The sequence below is a fragment of the Nipponia nippon genome, unplaced genomic scaffold (genome assembly GCF_047370975.1).
Source record: "Nipponia nippon isolate SJK-2023a ecotype South Korea unplaced genomic scaffold, ASM4737097v1 scaffold_16, whole genome shotgun sequence".
Lineage (NCBI taxonomy): Eukaryota > Metazoa > Chordata > Aves > Pelecaniformes > Threskiornithidae > Nipponia > Nipponia nippon.
In genome coordinates this window covers 8,061,027-8,082,016 of record NW_028262332.1, presented here as the reverse complement: position 1 = coordinate 8,082,016, position 20,990 = coordinate 8,061,027, and the positions used below count along the sequence as shown (strand labels likewise).

The 20,990-nt window shown below is 40.8% G+C and overlaps 1 protein-coding gene across 2 annotated transcripts in view; it reads left to right on the top strand.

Annotated features, from left to right (window-relative positions):
* AK8 (adenylate kinase 8) overlaps window positions 1–20,990 on the top strand; it is a 74,049-nt gene that overhangs the window by 33,737 nt on the left and 19,322 nt on the right. For both annotated transcript variants that reach the window (XM_087752906.1, XM_087752905.1), the window contains exon 11: window positions 10,343–10,484. In XM_087752906.1, coding sequence (XP_087609032.1) covers window positions 10,343–10,484 — 142 coding nt within the window. The remainder of the gene's footprint in view (window positions 1–10,342; window positions 10,485–20,990) is intronic.

Here is a 20,990-nt window from a genome sequence, read left to right as displayed (position 1 = left end):
TTATTCACTCCAGAAGGCAACTCACTGCATTCCCATTTTCTGTATTTTCTGGTGTTTGCTGTCTCATAAAGACTTTATCTCTTGCTTTATCAAACTTCTCAATTTTGTATATGGTGACTTATTTTGCTTAATGAAGGTAGCATGGATATTTTTTAGCCCATTAATTTTTTAATTCCCAGGACATTCTAGTCTACAGTTGGTGCACACTAAATATTAAAAAATGCATTTTCAGTGAAAAGTTCAGCAACCTGACTGCTTTCTGTCTGTCATAAACATAGAGTTGTTCCTTGGACAACCAGTCTGAAATGCACAGACTTTTCCTTTAGGATATTGTGGTTTTCTGTGAATACTAGGCAATTATTGCTAACTATACTCTGGGCAGAAAATTACCATCATTGGAGTCTGATACCAGTCTTCCGGTCACTACCTCCAGTTAGTTTAAATCTTGTTCAATAATGCTAAATTTAGTGCACACCATTTGCTTGGGCAGCCTAGGAGGACTCCCATTTGGAGTAAGAGGTGAGCATAGTGGCCAGAACCCTTCCCTAGACAGCAAGACAACTCACATAAATTAATTAATTCAGTTTGATTCTGAAACGTTGTGAAGAGACTGTTCCATAGACTGGTCCTCCCCTTCTAGTAATTCAGGCCATGGACAAACGATGCATATGTAGATAGCCTGTTCATAGACCCTACTGGCTTGATGAAGACCTTTATGCAGAATTCATGTCCTCAGGTTGTTCTAATTCTGAAGAGGGCTGGACTGTGTTCTGGACGTGGGCATGCATTAATTTAAAGTTCCATCTGCAGTATCTAAGTTTACCATTTTAAAGGTGTGTCTCGGCATTTGATACCCTGTGAGGAAAAAAAAAAGCCAACCTGCAGAAAGCGTTTCTGCTTCCCTCCTCCCCGTAAATGTCCTCGGTGTGTTTGCCCCTTGAGACGTTTGCATTTTATTAATGAAAATAGAAGCAGGAGCATTTTGGCATTGGGGGCATCACAAAAATAGGAAAGGTCATCAGTCAGTTGAAAAGAAATTTGCGTCCCATTCTGTCTGTTCAATTTTCTGTGTTTTCATGGTGAAATAGCATGGAGTGGTCACTGCTAATTAATATATCTGTTTGCAAGGCTGCAATAAATGGAGCCAAGAAAAGTGAAATTACAGGAAAACAGCATGAAGAGCAGGGGGGGGAAAAAACAACCCCACTCCCAAACCAGTAGGATCCTGCTTTTCAGCTGGGGGAACCGCTATTAGTTTGGGTAATTGTTTTTTCCACCCAAATGAAGATTCAGGTGGTAGAGAGAGCTGATTCATGGAAGACAGATAGCATTGCACTGTTAGCAGCCTGTTAGAGTTGAGCACACACAATCTGTGTTGGTTTTTTCCCTTCTTTTTTCTATTTTTTAAGTAGTAATATCTGAAGCTGTCCCCAATGGCAGTCTGCATGTGGGGGGTAAAATCTGGAATTCCCTAATTTCTCCTATTTTCTAATAAAAACTATTACTGTACAAATGTAGATTTTCTTTTCCCCCCTTATTTTAAATCGGAATGGTTTTAAGGGGGTGCTTTTTGGTGTAGCCTCTGAAAGTTGGGGTCCCCTGGTGATTGTGATCACAGTCTCACTGAAAGCACTTGGGTTTGTTTTTTTGACATCAAATTAATATTCTCATCACTAAGTGTGAAGTAAAGATTTGACAATAGAGCAGCTTCCTCTTTGTTAAAAACTTGCAAAGAGTTTCAGAGTTGAAAGGCTGGGTAAATCTTTATATCTGAGGAGGTAAGCTTAGTGTTATTTCTTGTTTTTAACAGCGCTGTACTGGCGAGCTGCAAGCTGTCTGAACATTGGAGAGAGACCCTTTGGGAGCTCCATTGGTTTTCAGCAAGTCTTTGCATGCAGTGTGTTTGTACTAGCTGAAGACAGCGCATGGCTCTCTAAATAATTTACAAGTTGATTAATAGACTCACATGGGTATAATTAGAAGAGGGAGAGACAGCAGCTACAGTAACGGGTACAGTGCTTGGGGGAACTAGAGACTTTATTTTTTTTAAAGAAACTTTCTAGGGTGCTGGGCGTTTGAAGATAAGTTGGGAAGAGCTCAGTGCCTCTTCTCTTTTGAAGTGGAAATAGGACAGTTTGAATCCGTCGAGTTTAATTTTTCACAAGCTTTAGGGGCCCTGCAGTGCAACTCCCTTTTTATTATTGAAAAAAACTCTCCATTTTTCTTTCATTTTTCACACACATGCACACACACAGGCGCGCACACACACAGAGCCCAAACAGTAGCTAATAAACAAATTGATTTTCTACTTTATTTAAGTTAGTTTTATAACGATGCTGTATGTTCACCTATATATGCACCTCAATCACAAATATACTGTGTAAAGTTACAGAGATATTTATGAATACACCATACTTTAATGTATGCATTTTTAAGAAACCTTCACCTCTGTTTGACAATGCTTTTGAAGTAGCTCCGTTTTTCAAGTCAAACTTTTGACTTTTCCTCTGGGACTGCTACAAAGGTTTTTTTTATGGAAAATAGGTAGCAGTCTTTTTTCCTACTAGGAGAAAATTGGTGGTCAAGAGAACAAAATAAAATTTACATATTTTTTCTTTCTGTTTTTGGTGTCCATATTTTAATGAAAGATGCAAGGTTGTAGAATAGAAAGTTTTACATGAAGGCATATAGGCAGTAAGTTGTCATCTTCTTTCCTGAATTTTACTTTTTTTTTGGCGTTGAATCACTACAGTATGATACATCAGAGTCCCCTTTTCCTTTATTTGAAAATCTAGAATATATTTTTCTTTATTCTACACAACATGCAACAATCAAAATTGCTGTATCTGGCTAGCAGATATTCAGGGCTGAAGTAACACGGGGGAGACTCAGTCTACAAAGACATTTTTAAAGGCCATCACATTTAAGAGTAAACAAACAAACAAACAAAACAAAAGAACAAAAAAACCCACCCCAAAAAGCCAACCCTGGAAGCCAGACTAGACAACATAAATGTGATTTTTTATTTAAGAGTCTGGTGCAATTGTTTTCTGGAGCCATTGTGGTCATCAGTCAGTTAGCGGATATGGTCCTGCCTATATAAATTTTGCCGGTCTCCTGGTTTTGCAATGATATTCACCATTATTATTGTTACTGCAGTATCGATAGTCCAATATCGGGCATCACAGCTCAGAGGGACAGTGCTGCTGAGTCTGTGGGTTTGCATGAGGGAGGGGGTAGAACGGTTGTAAGCTAAAATGTATCAGGTGCCCACAGTTCCCATTTTTGGTCCGCGGGCATCATTGTGCCCCACCAAAGTGCCACGAACCCTCGTGGATGTGAGGGTCTCATGCTTGCCTCATGCTTGCCAGGGACTCATGGTTGGCAGGGACTTTCAAACAGCAAAGCACACCATAAATGCTAAGTATTTATCTTTTCTATTTATTTTGATCTTCATTGCTGATAGTCATCGTTAAAAAACTCAGAAATGTGGTGTTTCCTTTCCTGGTACTCTGCTTGCAGCACTCGCTCCTCAGCAAAGGGCTGCTGACTTGAATTCTCTTTGGAGTTTGGGATGGGGAAATCACGTGAGTTTCTATAAGACGACTGGAAGGAAAAGCACGTTGCATGTTGGCAGCATATGGTCTTTGGAGTTTAACATCAAATTCTGGCTTTGGCTCTGTTTCACCGGGTGCCGTACATACAGAAGCAGGTTCCTGTATGAAACAGACTTTTTTCTTATGACAGGCAAAACATTGAATAGCTCTTGTGTATCGCTTTACATTTTTGATTGTGGCCTTAATGTGGCTGGTAGGTGTCAGGAGGAGCAGCAAGGGGAGAGACACAGGACTGGGCAGCTGATCCCACTGCTGGGGATCTGGAGTGCGTCCTGGCACCAGGCATCGTTGGTGAGGGACAACAAACCCCTTAACGTCCTCTCTTCTCATCGCATGGTGAATCGGTATTTGGTACAGAAAGCCAAGATGTTTTTCACCATGTTTATCAGACCAAATTTATTCTTTTTTGAATATTATCAATATTCAGTATTATCACTGTCAAAAAGGGGTTTGTAGGCCAAATTCTCTCCTGTCACAAGCCCTGTGTTCTTCTGTAGAGCTGAACTAGTTTAGAAATAAGGAGGAAATAGGGAACTTGGTTGATAATGGAAATGATGCGTTAGATGGGTTAGAACTGCGCTTGCCGTCTTGTGTCTAGCTGTATTCTCTCTGCAGAAGCTGAAGGAGTAAAAAGAAGTAGTGCAGATATACATTTTGTTACCAGTTTTAGAAACTTCCAGGTTAGAAACATCCCCGTGAGGTAATTTCAGAGTAGCTTTTGCCTTGCAGGTGGGTAAACTAAGGCAGAAAACCGAATTCATCTGGAGCCACGGTGCAGGTCCGGACCCTAGTGTCAGCCCCGGGATCATCCCGTGCCTCGCTGGCAGCCTGCGCCATCAGGCAAATGCACGCAGGCACTGCCAACAGCGCAGGGGCTGGTTTTAGGGGAAAAAAGCTTTTTGCGTTTGTATGCTGGATACTCAATTTGGACTGAATTTCCAAATCTGAAGATGCCACTAACAGGTAAAGCAGCGTAAGGGGCTGGAACCTTATCGAGTCACTAAATGTGATCAGGTGTAGATTCCTGAATCTCTGGCTTGATAACTGTGGGAAAGCATGATGCGCTCCTTTAATGTGCATTTCTGAAAGTCTTGATTTATCATGTATCATTTGATTGATAATTTGGGATCATACCTGCTTTAAAAATGTCATCGCTTCCTCTTTAATACAATTCATTCCTATTTTAAATGACTAACCTCCCCCCCCCAAAAAAGAAGAGGTTCTAATATATTCGAAGAAACAAAAATATTTAAAATGTGGAAATGAACTATTTTATCATATTATTTATTTTACTGTATTAAAATAATTATTCCGATTCTTACAGGAAGCCATTCTCAGCAGTGCTGTATCTGTAAAATGAGCGAGCGGAGGCTGTATTTCTGTGTAAATTTTCCATTTGAGGAAATGACTTAAATAAGTGTGACGGCGCTTTGCACATGCCACGTCAATATTGTTATTTGCTGTGCTGCCTCTTTATTTGCCGGCTTCGCGTTAGCTTCAAAAAAAATCAGAAAACCAGCGCTGTTCAGGTTTTCCGCGGCAGCCCGGCGGAGTCCGTAATTAAGGAGGACTAAGCAGGCTGCGGAGCGGTCTCCGTTCCCGTGAATTACCGAGGTTTCGGCGGTTAAACGTCCCTGCCGCAGCGGCGGCTGCTGCCCGCCGGGCGGGGACCGGCTGCCGCCGCCGCCCCGCGCTGCCCGCCGCGCCCGGCAGGTGGCGGTAGAGAACAACCAACGGCGGCGGGGCCGAGCCGGGACCGAGCGGGACCGGACCCAGCCCGTTCCCCGCCGGGGCTCCGCGGGCTGAGCGCCCCCGCCGCCCCCCGAGCCCCGCCGCCGCCGGCCGAGGAAACGCTCCCCTTCGCCTTGCAGCACCGGAGCAAAACCGGGCCTTTTCCTCCCGCCGCCGCCCCCCCCCCCCGCTTGCATTGAAGTCGCTCTTGGGTTATTTTTTTTTTATTCTTTAGAGTAAGCAAAATTGGCTATGAAATGGAAAAACAGCTCGTTTTAACAAGCCTGGTGTGTTGGCAGGATTAAATTAAAATATTCATCAACCTACCTGATGGTAAAGCACTGTTAAATAGTTCTCAAACACGTTACAAACAAATGGATGCAATCTCTGAAGACCTTAATAGGGACAAGGATGCAGAAGGCTTCTCTGAAAGACCCAAATAAAATGACCCCTTGTGAATAATCCAGAGTTTATAGGGCAATAAGACAAGCAAATCTCATGCTTTGCTAAATTGAGGGTTGACAGGACAATCCAGGAAAGTAGCCTTTGGCAGTGGCTTATACTCAGGGCAAGATGTTAACTGTCAAGTACTGGGATCAAGCCTCAGGCGTCTGAATTAGCTGTGAAAGTCTTCAGACCTAGCTAAAAAAAAAAAAAAAATCATCTCCAAGAGAAGGATAAATGGACAATATTGTCAAAAGGACCTTAAACTTTTTCCAGCACAAAGCTGACAGAATTTATATCTGCAAATGCATTTATGCTGTACTTAGAATGGAGGTTCTGTAGGTTTGGAGAAGTGAGTCAATACCCTTCAAAAGTCTGTTTTAAAGGGAAATATATGGAGGAGGAATCAATTTAAATATGATAATTGTATAGCTTGGAGCACTGACAGCATTGAAGCTATTGGAAAATAGTGTCCTGTAATCTCTCAAGTAGTGTTTTTGCCTTTCAGACTCTGCCTTTAACGTTCTGTTACTTTTGTCTGGAGCAGATGGTATGATTTTGTCAACTGATTGCCTGATACGGTTTTCTATTAGTCCTGCAGATCTGTGGGTTGGGTAAGAGCTAATAGGCCACATTCCTATGAGTTTCACAAGGAAGTATTTTTCATGAGAAGTACTTTCTACTTGTGAAAACCTTTGAAGCTCTGGGAAGTAAATTTATTTTTTAAATGGTCTGCTGGAAGGTGCTGACTGACAGCCCTGTAGACAGAAAATCTCTAGGTGTCCACGCAGCAGTGCCAGCATGAACAGCAGCACCTTGAGCCTCGGCTCCCTGTACCCTGCCTGATCATACCCTTGAATTGATTCGATCACTTCTTAGGTCCGCGGCTGCTAATTCAGCTGCATAGTCTAGACCATTAACGTGGCCCAGACAAGCTGGGAGATAAAGGAGATACAGTGTGCAGTATTGATGTTAGGCAAGAATGTATGCACGGACGAATGACCTTTCCGTATGGAGCTGGTCGTGGCCTCATTCTGCCGTGTATACCACTTCTGCGGTTCACCGGGACCTCGGTCCGCAGCTGTGTCCGGTGCCCTCGGCACAGGCTATCGCTGTAGCTCAGCAGCTCTGCAGCATTACTTCTGAGGGGGGAATTTTACTCCCGTACCTTGATTTCCCACCTTAATAGAGATGTGCTTCCACATTACCTAATCTGGATATCTCTTTTTAGCACATTGTAATTTTTACAAGAAACTTATCTTTGGACTTCTCTAATGATAAACTAAAACCTCTCTAGGGCCTCATTCCCCCAACTTTCAGAGTTGGAAACTCACACAAGCTTATGTTGAAAAGGAATTGATTATTCAAAGCTCTTGTGCTTCATAATCTACTTAAAACATGTAGATTGACTGTCTCATCAGAAAAGCTCTCAATTTTACTTTGCTATATAGCCCGTTGGGTCATGTGCTTAAGGCCAGGAGACCTCTGGCTAGTTACTTACAGACTGTGTGCCCCTCCAATTACAGGTTATTAATTTGCCTTACATTCAAGAGACAGTTCCACATGACTGAAAAGGAATACCATACTGCAGAGTTCTTCATTACCTACTCTGCCTGTACCACAGCAAAATATGAATAATACTGATTTCTTTCTTCCTTTTTTCTCCCGTTTTTTTTTTTTTTTCCCCCTCTGGTCTGTGGAAGATGTTTTACAGTTTTAATGCAGCTGTTTTAAGTGTGACTGTTCCTGTTCAAGGGCAGCTGATGTACTTTGTAATGCCATCGAACAGCCAACACGCTATGTTCCCCTATTGTGTTGAAGTGATAGGTACGTTTGCTAATCAAGAGGAGAGCAGAGCTTGCTGTCTGACTTGTTTATGTTTTATTTCTCACCATCAGGCTTTAGAGAGAGGCACAGAAAATATGTAAGCATCTATATTATTCAGTGATGTATATACGTACATGAGCGTACAAGCAATCCAAAGTGTATTGCTGATACCTTCTAGTCAGTCATCGCTGAAATGAGTAAGGCGTCGGGGTTGCCACATATCCCCAGTATTACGCAAAAAACCCAAACCTGGCGTGCCGTTAGATAAATTGTTAATTAATTGTCACTGCATCTTGTTAGATTTTTTTTTTTTTCCCTCTTGTGATTGCTTCAGTTTAGTTCGAAAATAGTGACCCAAGTAGGGGATTTCAATCATCAGGATCGATTCAATGATCCGGATTGATTTCAATCATCAGGCGGCCTATGGGAAGTGATCAGATCAAGGAGATGCTGCCTGGTTCCCATCACAAATTGCTTTTTAATTTTCTCGTAGGCTGTAGTGTTTCCCGTATGCAGGATGGAAGCAACTTGGCCCCTGGAACTGGAGAATCTCCTATGAGCTGCTGAAAGCTCAACAGCACACAGTATACCCACTTATTTCTCTGTGCCATTCCTGGGGCTTTCAGCCTCTGCCCTGATTCCCCGTTCATCTCACAGGGATGTCGGCTCCAGCAGAATCCTGCCTTAGTGCAGTTTTACTCTTGGGTTTATAGGTTTCATTCAAATCCCTTGCAAAACTGTCTTTAAGCATTCTGAAAATGTTTCCAAAAAAACCCACGTCATTTGGCATCTTTGTAAATCCATGTTAATGATTCCAGTAGGAATCATGATAAAATAACATGCATCAAGACAGAAAGTTTAATGCTGCAGCCAGAAATTCAGGACTACCAGGAAAATTCCACTGGTCTTTGCATGGAATGTATTTTGGGGAAAGAGAAGGTGGGATGTTTTTTTTCTTTCTTCCTACCGGGATGTCTCAGGTTTGTATTAGTTCTTGTAACCTGGAGGGCAGGGAGAAGTGCCCTGCGAAGAGTGCTGAAATTCTCCTGTTATCCCCTCTATACCTGCCTGCAGCTCGGGTCTTGGAGCGATAAGTATCATCTGCCTAATAACATTTCTGCCTGCTGCTGCACTATTGTATAGTTAATTTTATGAATCCCATTTTTAACAGAATGCCTCATTTTGCATTGTCATTTTGCTCTCTGTCAAGTGTCTGGTTTTATTCCACTCCTTTTTTCTGTTAGCAGATATTACTCTCCTTAACTTGTTTTTTTTTATAATGTGAAGTCGGTATCCTCAATTAATACACTAATCTGTTCTCTAATTAATTCCCTGCGGTTTTCCTCCCTTTTTGCTGGTACATTGAATCCTGAGTGCAATTCTGTAAACTCAGTAATTTGATTATTTAAAGGAGAATTTCATGGTCGAGGTGTAAGTCTGTAGGAAATGTTAAATTTCAGGAAGCGAACGGATTCTATTATTGCGGTTTAAAACCTGCTTGTACCCAGGGTATAAATGTGCATTGATAATAATATACTCTACTAAAATACAGGCGCATTCCTGTCAGCTAGTCCTAAAGCGAATTGCATTGTTAGAAATCTGACGCATATGCTCTCCTACAAGCACTTGTTGTTGTATTTTTGTATGCAGATGCAATGGCAGGGTGAGTATCAAAACATCAGCATTCCATGATGTGGATTTATGTAGCGTTTTTTTATTGCTTGTTTCCAGTAGAGGCAACAGTGTATTAGACATACTGTACAAATAAAGAGAAGGGACTCTCATTGCTTCGTGACAATTGTTTTGGCTGCTTTTTGGGGCAGTAGCTTGAGGTGATTTTGCTGACCTTTCTTTGGGGTTATTTGACACCAAACCCAACACATTGCAAGAGTCCTTGCAAAATTTATAGTCACTCTTGTTGAACCTAATCATCTCATTTTTCTGTAAAAAGAAAAAAAATTACAAGGTACATAAGTTTAAGTATCTCAATTGAAATGTTTTACTTTATGAAGGCTGTAGTGAAAATATGCAGGATACCTCCTTACCACTGTGTCCCATTAAATAGAATTTTAAAAGCTGCATAGTAATTGTAATCCCAGCCAGCATCTTGCTGATGTTCTCCCTTGCCCTAAAGAAAAATAATAATAGAGGAAAGAGAACTTTTATCTCTAAAATTAGGGAGTCGTCAATGCAGTAATTACAGTGGTTGAAATACATTTTGGAAATTTATTTTCAGTTATAAAAGCTTCAAGCCTTTGGGCAAATTGGAGAAATACCGCATCTAGCCTGCTGTGGCAGAACCATTATCATCTGCTAAGTTAAATGCAGAAAGCTACAGAAATTTCTTTCCTGTTTTAGGATTTCTTTTACACAACTCAGGTAATTATTTTTGCATTTTGATAAGATTATGTCACGCGCTTCATTGTGACATCAGCCCAGTATGGCTGAGAGAAAAAGTACATTGCAAAATTATGTAGGTATCAGTTCTTACCAAATACTTTGTTTTAGTCCTACAGTTCCTTATGAGTCTGGGGGTTCCACGATAGCACAGTAAATATGCAAAGTCAACAGTAACTCCTCTCTCCAAAATCTGTCGATCATAAACAGGAATAACTCCCTGCGTTTTAGTTCCTGTAGCAGTCTAACCAGAAAAAGTAGTTTGTATCCTCCTTAATTGCAGACTCAGCATACAAAACAAATGTCATCTTTTTAATCCTTTGCAGTCCCAGACAACCTTGTTACGAAGATCCTGGCGGAACGCCTGAACGCACTGGACTGCATGACCAATGGGTGGGTGCTTTATGGCTTCCCAAGAGACATAGAGCAGGGAGAACAGCTGCAAAAATCGCATTTTAGTCCAAACAGGTAAGATATACATTTAGCAATCACGACATTACATAGGTGAAAAATTTGTTTATGGAAAGATACAAGTCTTTATTGACATTGTATAGGCTGTTGCATCTTATTTATTTATTCTTTCCTTAGCTAGAAAAGGGGTCTTGCTCCTGGAGAGTAGGAAATAGAGCATTGGCCTTACAAATCCTCCAGATGGCCAAACTGTGGGAGAGAGAAAAGGTTTGTTCTTCTGGTTATTTGTTTGAGTTGCCTCTAAAGGCAAACCATAAGAAATGGATTAAAGTTTGGATTATATCAGAAGGTGTATTTTATTTGCAGCAGAAGGGGGGATCTACATCTTCTTTCTTTAGCAGTGGCGTAATATCATGGAACTATATTAGTATTGCGAGGAGCTCATTATGAGACTTTTGGGTTTTGTGAAATAATTAAAAACAACATGAGAATTATGTTTTATTTGAGCTATAATGAAGTGTTCAGAAATGTAATATAAGAGAAATGAGCATCAAAAGAGAACTGTTATGACTGCCAGGCAAATAAAATGGAGTTACTCTTTACAGCTGGTCCAAGGGTGGTGTGAATTTGAAATGCTGATGTACTCATCAAAGCTGAGAGGCTTCTCCGTTCCCCTCCAGGGGTTCCTGGTTCAGTCCATACCGCTGGCTGACACAGTGGCCACTCCAAAGGCATACATCAGAAATTTGTAGTCTTTATACTTCCAGGAAGCTTATTCTTATCTAAAAACTGGTAGTGGAAAAGGTATATTACCCACAGAAGTGTTTAAGTTGGCAAAGTTACTCTTCCTGTGTCTTCTCTGTGGCTGCCCTTGATCCCCTCCCCGCTCCCCGTACAGCGTATAGTGGAAAGATGTAAAAGGGTAAGATTGAGTTGGAGAGAGGTGCTCGTTTTGGCTGGGGCAGAGGTAATTTTCCCTTTGGGTCAAGCTCGCTTGCTCACTCCCCCCCGGTGGGATGGGGGAGAGAATTGGAAGGGTAAAAGTGAGAAAGCTTGTGGGTTGAGATAAAGACAGTTTAATATGTAAAGCAAAAGCCACGCACGCCAGCAAAGCAAACCAAGGAATTCATTCCCTCCTTCCCATTGCGGGCAGGTGCTCAGCCATCCCCAGGAAAGCAGGGCGCCATCACGTGTAATGGTGACTTGGGAGGACAAACACCATCGCTCTGAACGTCCCCCCCTTCCTTCTTTTTCCCCAGCTTTATGCGCTGAGCATGACGCCATACGGTGTGGGATGTCCCTTTGGGCAGCTGGGGTCAGCTGTCCCGGCCGTGTCCCCTCCCAGCTCCTTGTGCCCCCAGCCTGCTCGCTGCTGGGGGGGTGAGAGGCAGAAGAGGCCTGGACTCTGTGCAAGCGCTGCTCAGCGGTAAGGAACCATCCCTGGGTTGTCAACACCGTTTCCAGCACAAATCCAAAACATAGGCCCATACCAGCTACTATGAAGAAAATTAACTCTATCCCAGCCAAAACCAGCAAAGAGAGAAAAGAGGAGAGTTAAAAGCGAGGGAGCTAACAGCCACGCCATCAAGCTTTAAAAATGAAAGTATGTGAAAACAGCAGCAGCTTTATTTATTGACAGTAAGACAAAATGCATCTTAAACAGGAATCCATTTCATGAAAAAAGGGAGAAAGAATCTTGAAGCTTATGCTAGATTCAGTTAAATAACATTTCCCATGGATTATTCTTCATGTGCATTTAGAAGGTGGGTCCTGAGTCCCTACGCATGTATGTGAGTACCTGAGATCGGGGTGAATACTCGTGTGTGTGCCATGTGCTCCTTTCCAGGATGGAGACCTCATCAAGTGAGGAACAACAACTCATTATAAAATTGTATGTGTGGAAATTTGGCACTGATCCATTTGCTCAGCTTCCATTTTCTTTAAAGAGCTCTGCACATTCGTATCTGAGTTAAGAATTTGGCCCCTACTATTTTATACGGGGGTTGAAGTAAGGGACGAAAATAGACATCATGCTACCTGATTGATTTTGGAGCTGATACTTTCCATGAAACTGTAGTAGGTATATAAGGGAGAGAGGGTGATTATAAACAAAAGGACATATTGCAGCATAGGATAGCAGGGCAGTAATTCAGTTTCAGTTGTGATGCTAGTTATAAAACACTATCTGCAGAGGTGGTGTTTCTGACATCAGGAGAAAAACCTGATAGAATTATAGCCTTGAAATCAATCTGGGAATAGGATGCAGAAATCTATAAATCAGACACAGAACAATCTACAAAGTCTCATTTTTAGGAGGGCTCTGTTGATGAAATTAGATTAAAATAAATTTACATATATATCAAGTTTATTATTAAAATCTAGTCACATCAGTAAACAAAATTATTTGTGAAAGAGTATGTTACTCTGTGTTTTGAACTCAAAGTAGACCTCTTTGGTTGATCAGAACACAGAGTTATTGTCTGCTTGTCAAGTCATAAATCTATTCCTTAGAGCTAATAAATGGTTAGTGTTCAAATACTATGTTTTATCTGACTCCCACCTCATAAAGCTAGTACACATAATACTAAATTATACCACATTGAGCAGGATCAGTCTCCTGACTCCTCCATCTTACGGAAAGAAAAACAAACCTAGTAATTGATGGTAGAAAAGAAGGAAAATAAAGTTATTTGAAAACAAACAAAATGGGCTATAAAGTTTGTTAAAATGTAATAATAAAAAAAACTCATACAGCATCAGCCACTGCATCCAAAGAACTGCCCTGGAACAAAAAGGAAAATAATTCATTTTCCCCTGAAAAAGTAAGGTACAGGGTTTTCTTTAAATTAGAATTTGCAGTAGAGCCCAGGCTTGCTTACAGACTGGTACAGGAAAACCTGCCCGTATCAGACAAAACCTGTCTACCAAAGAACTGCTCTTTCTGTCCTCAGAGAAGACAGGCATTGCTTTCTGCGTTCCTCCCTGTGAAGCAGTTACTGCTTAAGTGGACAGGATCCTAATCGCATTGAACTGTGGCAGCCTTTAGGGCAAATAAGAAGCTGAATCTATTAGTGGTCTCTCAGCTATCTAGTAAAAGAACACCATTAACCTCTTAGTGCCTACGGTAAGCGGGAATCCAAATACAATTACAGGTTGGTATCTGAAGCTCAGAACTACTAGCGCAAAGGACTGAATTCAGTTCCTCATCCAAGTGAGTGTAAATAGGTATTTTAACTTTTTTTACTGTTAATGCTTGAGCAACAATAGGAAATATATAGTGTAGTCATGGATAGTTCTAATACACAGAAAACTCTATTTAATATCTACCAAAATCTTTCTTATCCCCTTCTGCTCTCTCCCAAACTTACAGTTCAAATAAGATTCAGCAGCAACAGTGTCATCTGTTATCTATCTCTTGTCATTAGCTTCAGCTGGTTCATGACCAGCTGTCTGCTGGTTCCAGGCCAGCTTCAGGCAATCAGCAGTTTAAGGATTCCCTGAGCCAGAGGGTCATCTGGACAACTGTCTAATAGCCCATTTTCCTTGACTTTATAGTCTCTTTTTCAACACACTGTACTTTTGGCTTCCACCAAGTTGTACGGAAAGGAGTTTTACTTTTTCACTGGGTGTCATATGAAAATACTTCACAGTGGTTTTCCCCGGTTCCTTTCTTCTATTGAAACACAGTTATAAGCATTCCCTGTTCATGCTCTCCCAACACTCCGGATTTTATAAGCCTCTTATATATGCCCGTTCAGTCATCTCTTTCCTAGGCAAAGAGCCTCAGTCTGGTTATCCTGTCCTTTCCCAAAAATCCTTTCACTCTTCCGACCATCCTGCCCCCCTGTTCTCTACCTTCTCTAAGTTATTCTAGCTGTTTCTTTTCTAAGGTGGGACAACCAGAACTGCATTCAGTTTTGAGGGTAGCACTGTATACTAGATGTATATATATTGCCATAACCATTTTTTTTATTTTTATCTTAGCTCCGTTACTCATATTGCTGATATTCTATTAGAAGTCACTGTGATAGATTTTGGAAGAATGTCTTGTGTGTGTAAACTATGGTAACTATACAGTGTGTCTTTCATTGAAAATACAGTGAAAAATGACAAAGTGTCATAAATCTCAGTTGAGCGTGTACAAACTCAGCAAGGAGCCTAAAGACCCTTGAATTAAAGATCTCTGTAGTTAAACTTGTAGCCAGGTTTGTGTTAGAGTTCTCCTGAAGCTGATAAAGCAAGCCTTTCCGTCTGTGCCAATGGGCTCTGCTGCTAAGGGCGTCCTGGGATTCCCAGTTCCTCTGTTCCTTCATTTCCTTTGTTTTTTCCATCTGATCTGAATCCAGGGTCGGTTGTTTTACATTTCAGTATTGATTAATTGTCTTACAGTAGTATCTACAAACAACACAACAAGTGGACAGACAAAGCTGGGCAGGGGAGGGATGAACTTGAAGATTGACCTAACAATACATATATAACATATTTCAAATACCCATTTTTCCAATATTAAAGTTTTTTCTTTCCCAGTAGGGAAAATAAACAGCAGTAGCTTCTCCAGTGCAAGTTTTCCAGCAGTGTTTTATTTGGTCTTCAAAACGATGTGACGGTATCCCCGATGATGTCATCTTTTTACATAACATATTTAAAGCTTCTTTTTCATCACACTTCCGAGAACCTGTACTCAAAGAGTTTAGGATAATGAAGTTCCTCATTTCTAAGGTAGAATCTGTGAATATGTTGAAAAGGGAAAAATCAGAATGGAAAATTTTGGTTTTTTTTTTAACTATTTGGTCTTTACATGGGTCTTTCATATTTCTGCAGCTGATCCCAATGTGGATTAGGGATAATAAACAGCCTATTAATGGAGGCCTGAACTAGGAAATGGAGTTTGAATCAGCAGCAAAATTCAATGGCTGGCGAAGGTTAATAACTCCATTACTATCAGCTCTATTTTTTAGCCGTTTGAAGAGCTAGGTGTTAGCCTTATTTTACTCCTCATTAATTGAGCTAATAGAACCCCAGTGACCCTACCATGCTGCCATTATCTGAGAGTTTACCAGACATGGACTGGAATACTTATCACTGAATGTGTATTCCTCAGATTCATTTTTATATCAGAAATATTTTTGTTAAAGATTGGCTGTCTTCAGGTTTCTTTTTGTCTTTTCATTTCCTTGCTGCCTTCTGTAACAGCTACATATTTGGAAATTAAATGTAAATGACTTAATTAAAATCCTATCAAGGAACAAGCTAAGTCCCAAAATAGTTGCATCAAGGAAACATAATAGTGATTGAATTATTCTGACATGGAAAAATCTTACAGGGCATTTTTAAAACTTTGGCCTAATTTAAATGATGGATATTGTGTATTTATAATAGATGTGTTTTTAATTGATGGCATACAAAAATCTGATGAGTAACAAAGAAGAAATGTTATAATTATATCTTCTTATTTTCTCCTCATCTTCAGGGGAAAAAAAAAAACCAACAGAAAAATGATGCGGTAATCAAGGTACTAAATCAGTACAATAAAATTTGCCAGCAGTAGGGAGAGAGAGAGAAACAGTAGGAAAAGTCCAAGTGACCTATGTAGGATTTGGCTCAATTTATAAAGAAAGTAGTAAAAATAATAGGCAGACCAATTCTCTGTTTCAATCATTCTCGTTTTTGTGTCTTTTGTTTAGAACGCAGCTCGCTTTTACCAGAGCCATTATGTGGTTGCTGGTTTATTGACTGTTGTCTTCACTAACGCTAATTGGTTTCCTTTTTATTAGCACTTTGCACATCAGCGCTCCCATCTCAGCTAGCCTCTTCCTCCTCCGTCACCTGTTCAAAGTCAAACAGACTGACTGGTTCGGTAAAAACCAAGGGGCAAGACAGTGGGAGCTCAAAGGGCAGGATCTTCTTGAAGTCTATGGTATGCTTATGAAATAAAAACATATTTTGCAGACTGTTTTAGGTGATGAATTCTTGTTTTTCTTCCCCAGTCCAGTGGAGGTACTCACCTCTCATCTACACTGCCTGTACATCAGGTACGCGCATAGCCACGCTCTGAGGGAGCAGAACACCCTGGCCAAGTGATAAAAATTGCAAGGTTTTTTCCCCAGCCAGAATCCGTTACAGATTGTGCTTCCTGGGCAAAGTTAACGAATCTTCCTCTCACCTGGGCTGGTGAATGACTCGTCTGCTTCACTGGGTGAGTGGGATCAGTTTAATCCACGGTTGCTACCCCTGTAGCCTTTTCCAAGCTACAATGATTCAGTCATTGTGTTATCTCTTGATGCCAGTGTTTTGAGACTTACCCTGTTCATTGATGAGATTTTAATTAAGTCATTTACCTTTGTTTCCTGATCTGCCTCTATTGCAAGAGGCATCGCTGAGCACTCCATAATGGGCAAAATAGATCAGGGAAGCTCCCGTTACGTTATGTGTAACAGCTGTGCATAAAAAGGTATACATTGCTCCAGCATGAAGGCTCTATTAAGCAGTCACGCCCACGGGCTACTTAATAGTGACAACTAATTCTCCACATGTAGTGCAAAAAGCTGTGCACACGCAGTCTTTTACCCTACACAAAACTGATGGAAGCAGCTCCTTACGCAGATTTCTGAGGTTTGGCTGTTGGTGGGGAACCCTTATTCTCTCTTCTCCCTCTCGTCCTTAGTAGGTTGTGCTCTCTCTTCCTTCATAACAAAACGCTAATCTGAATAGAAGCTAGTGCTATTAAATAATCCAATATAGAAAATTGGATGATTACAACAAAAAGATTGTGTCACTTCTGCTGCACGTTCTGCCTGACCTATATTGGTACCATGAGAGCCTTTCTATCCTGGGGAAAGGCGTTAATATGCATCTTGAGCCAACAATAGCAAAACATCAGTTTTACAATCCTTCTATGGGCTTTCTGTAGGATGCTGCATTTGCTGTCGCAAGCTTATTCTGCTCCAACAAGAATAGGAGGTATATTTGGCGTCAGTTGTGGGAGGCAGGTATTATTTTTAGAAGTTACCTCATACAAGCTCCTTTTGATGGCTGGAGTTTGGTGAAATCCTGAATACAGCAATTAAGGAGATCTCTGATCTCAGCAAGCTTCCTAAGTCTCCAGGAAGAGAAAGAAGAAAAGCTTCTACTTCTAAGACAATATTTTTATTTTTGTTTTTTAAGGACCCAAAACCACATCACAATCCTTTCATTCTTTTTGCTGCTGAAAGGAGGGATATTTTTCTGCAGTAGCTATCTCTCACAAATGAGAAGACATTAGGAAACCTGAACACTTTCTATCCCGATTGCCCTTATGTTGAAACCATTTTTCTCAGAAGATGCCACCGGTATCAAGGTTGCCTTTCTGCACTCGATACCTAACTGGGGAGAGAGAGAGAAAAAAACCTCTGTAAAAGCAGTAGAGTCTGGGCTACTTTTCATGTCTTTGGCAATGGCAGCAAGTTTTAGAGAAGGCAAACCAAACCCACAACGTCTCTGCTTTCTCCACGTGGGAACAGATACAGTCAAACTGTGAAAGCACTGGACTTAACGTTTATGCTTTCAGCGCTTCTTCGCAAACTGCCATGAAGTATCCGTGCTTTCAAGGCAGAGCTCCTAGCTCCTCCTTTGGCTGCCAAAATTAGACGCCAGTGTAGCAGCAGCAATTTGAACAAGGTGACTTTGAGTAGGTGACATTGGGTTGTATTTGAATCTTGAAGAGTCGAAGAACTTTGAATGATGTCAAATTCAACATTACAGGAAGCTTTCTGTTTGAATACTTGACTCTGCAGTTTGGATGGAGCTGGCTAAATCAGGCAACATCTCAGAAAGAGTCAAGTTCCAAGAAGGCCTGGTTTGGTCGGCTACACACGAGTCCTCTGCCCTTGCATGCTCTCAGTCACTTCAGGGCAAGGACTGGCTTGCATCCTTATAGACAAAAAAATATTTACTATGGGGTATTATTATTTGAGATTGTCTCTAGTTCCTAGAAGAAACTGAAGATTTTTATGAACCAACTAGCCAAGTTGTCACGCATTTGCATTTAAACCTTTCCTGTGTTACTCAGAAAGCTGAGATGAAGGGCGTCCTGGGGTCAGTATGGGGAACTTGCACATTTCCATCTTGTCAGGGGAAAATATGTTATTCTGAGAGGAGATCTGAGAACTGCCTGAAAGAAGAACCAGGCTTTTAAAATCTTAATTCACAATGACAACTTCATGGTACGAATCTCTGCAGATCAACAAAGGGTGCTCAGGGCATTCACCTAAGACACACTTTTGTTTAAGAAATAAAATGAAGCAGTCATGGAAATCAAGGTGTTATTATTTAAATAGTAGTCATGTCATCTAACCTGTGCTTTTCCCCTCTGCACTCCCTTTGCTTAGGTTTTTATTCACACATTTTGGTCACCAAAGAGCATCCCTGAGAGCTCACTGAACTCCAGACCTGGGTTCCCTCGGGTCTCCCAGTTTGCTCTCCATGACTGACTCTGGGTTGGGATCCAGCAGTATTCAAAGTGCTGTTTGAGTGCTGTAGCACTGAACCTGAGGGGCCTTCCTGCAGCTCTTCTCTGAGGCTGTATGGTATAGAGTCACTTTTAACTAATAATTTTGCTAAGACAGGTATGTAGGAAAAGATGTAGCTGCACGCAGTCATGCACCATCAGTGCATTTTGTGGAACCTAACACTGATTCATCTCAGCAGGGTAAAATATTATGTGTTTTGTCAATTCTGAATATTTCTTCATGGACTAAAGCAGTCATTTTCAAAATTTTACCTTAATTTCCTCAGTAGTTCACACACAAATAAGAACCATATACATGCAGGTCTGATTTTTTAGGATTTAGGACCTTTTTGTAAGGAAGATACTGGTTTCAAGATCTGACTGGAACCAGAAAAACTTTTGAAAAATAACTGAGGGAGGAAAACTTTAAATATAATGGTGTGGCAGCATTTTAATTTGCATTTTGTAAGAGAACACATATCGATAAAACAGATGAGAGTTTTGCATGTGTGAGAGCTGTGGATAAACACTTAGTGTCTGAGAAAGCGCGATAGGAAAAGGAGGGCTGTCCGGTGTTGTCAGGTATCTCCTGTTGTGTTGATCTCTTACCATTTACTTCAGCAGCATGGTAGCAAAAGTTGGCTGAATATTATTGAGAGTAGAAAGGTCACCCTTACGCCTGGACAGGTTAAAACGGAGTTTATGAAAGTCTGTTACTGCATTTGCTGTCTGATATTGAGAACACAGGGGCATTACTTTTAGAGGAACTACATTACAAATGTATGTTACCTTTGAACTCCTTTGAACTCCTACTACTTGGATTACTAGAATTGAGGAATTCTGGAGTAAAAACTTAGGACAAGATTGTGCCAGCTGTGCTCTGATTTAGTAGTCTCTTTGGATCTGAGACTAATCCCAGAGTAAGCCACTGCTCAGAGCTAGTGTGGCTGGCAAAATTGGCCCATACTGAAAACCACAGGCAGAAGAGGCATTACGCTGCTTTTGCTTAGATTCTCCAAGCTGAAGATCTGGGAAGACAAGTGCACCAGTCTGTAGCAAATATAATACGGCTTGGGTGATTAAAACTGTCAAGTAATATTGCATATTGAATGGAGACTAGTTTGTCATTACCATGAGGATTAGAAAGTGTAATCTTCATTAAAACATGAGTGGATTTACTGCTGTTTGCCTTGGAACAAGATATTTGTTCAGAATTTTCTAGTAAGTAAATTTAGCAAGTGCAGGGCAATTTAAGAGAGCGGAGCTGAATACTGTCATAGCTTATTCTGCAGGAAAGATGTAGGAACGATCCCTTATGTCTGACAGATGCACTGGATCTAATTCTCTTGGTCTAGATCACCTGCAGGCACATAAATGTATTAATCACCATCACTTAAATTGGCTTCCTTTGGCTCAGGTGCAAGTGGTGACCCAGTGTTTTTGTGCTGTGTAAGGATCATATTTTCTGTCCCTAAATACATTATGTTTACAAAATTCTGTGTTACAGAACTCTGTCCTTTGTAAGGCTTGAAATACATTTTGACTAAGGCTTTTATCCGTCCCACAGGGGCTTTTAAAAGTTATCCTTTTCTAACATGTGCTGTATTTCTGAGCTCAGTAAGACCTCTATCATGCTTTGCATGTGCTAAAAATGATTTAAAAAAAAAATTGTAGTCTAATATTGTTCTGATAGGAATGCTGCTTGTTATCCCACTGATACACACTGAGCAAATGATCCAGAAGACAGTCTGTTCTTTTGATAGAACTGACCAAAGATCAAGGTACAGCAGGTTAAAAAATAATTGTTTCATTTAACCTTCTAGTAAATGCTCCTACTTTTCTGAACATAAGTTAAGCTGATTTTCAGGCCAAGTATATAGGAAGAGTTCCTCTTCACATACTTGCAGTGAAATCAAAGGATTTGTATTGGCCATGAGTTTGCCCCAAAGTCAAAGAAAACAGAAACAAAATAAAGCAACCACGTGGTGCCTCAACCCCTTGAGCCCCTTGGACTCTTCAGATTGACATATATTTTTCTTAGCGGTGTTTGCAGGAAAACACAAAGCAAAGTGATGGGT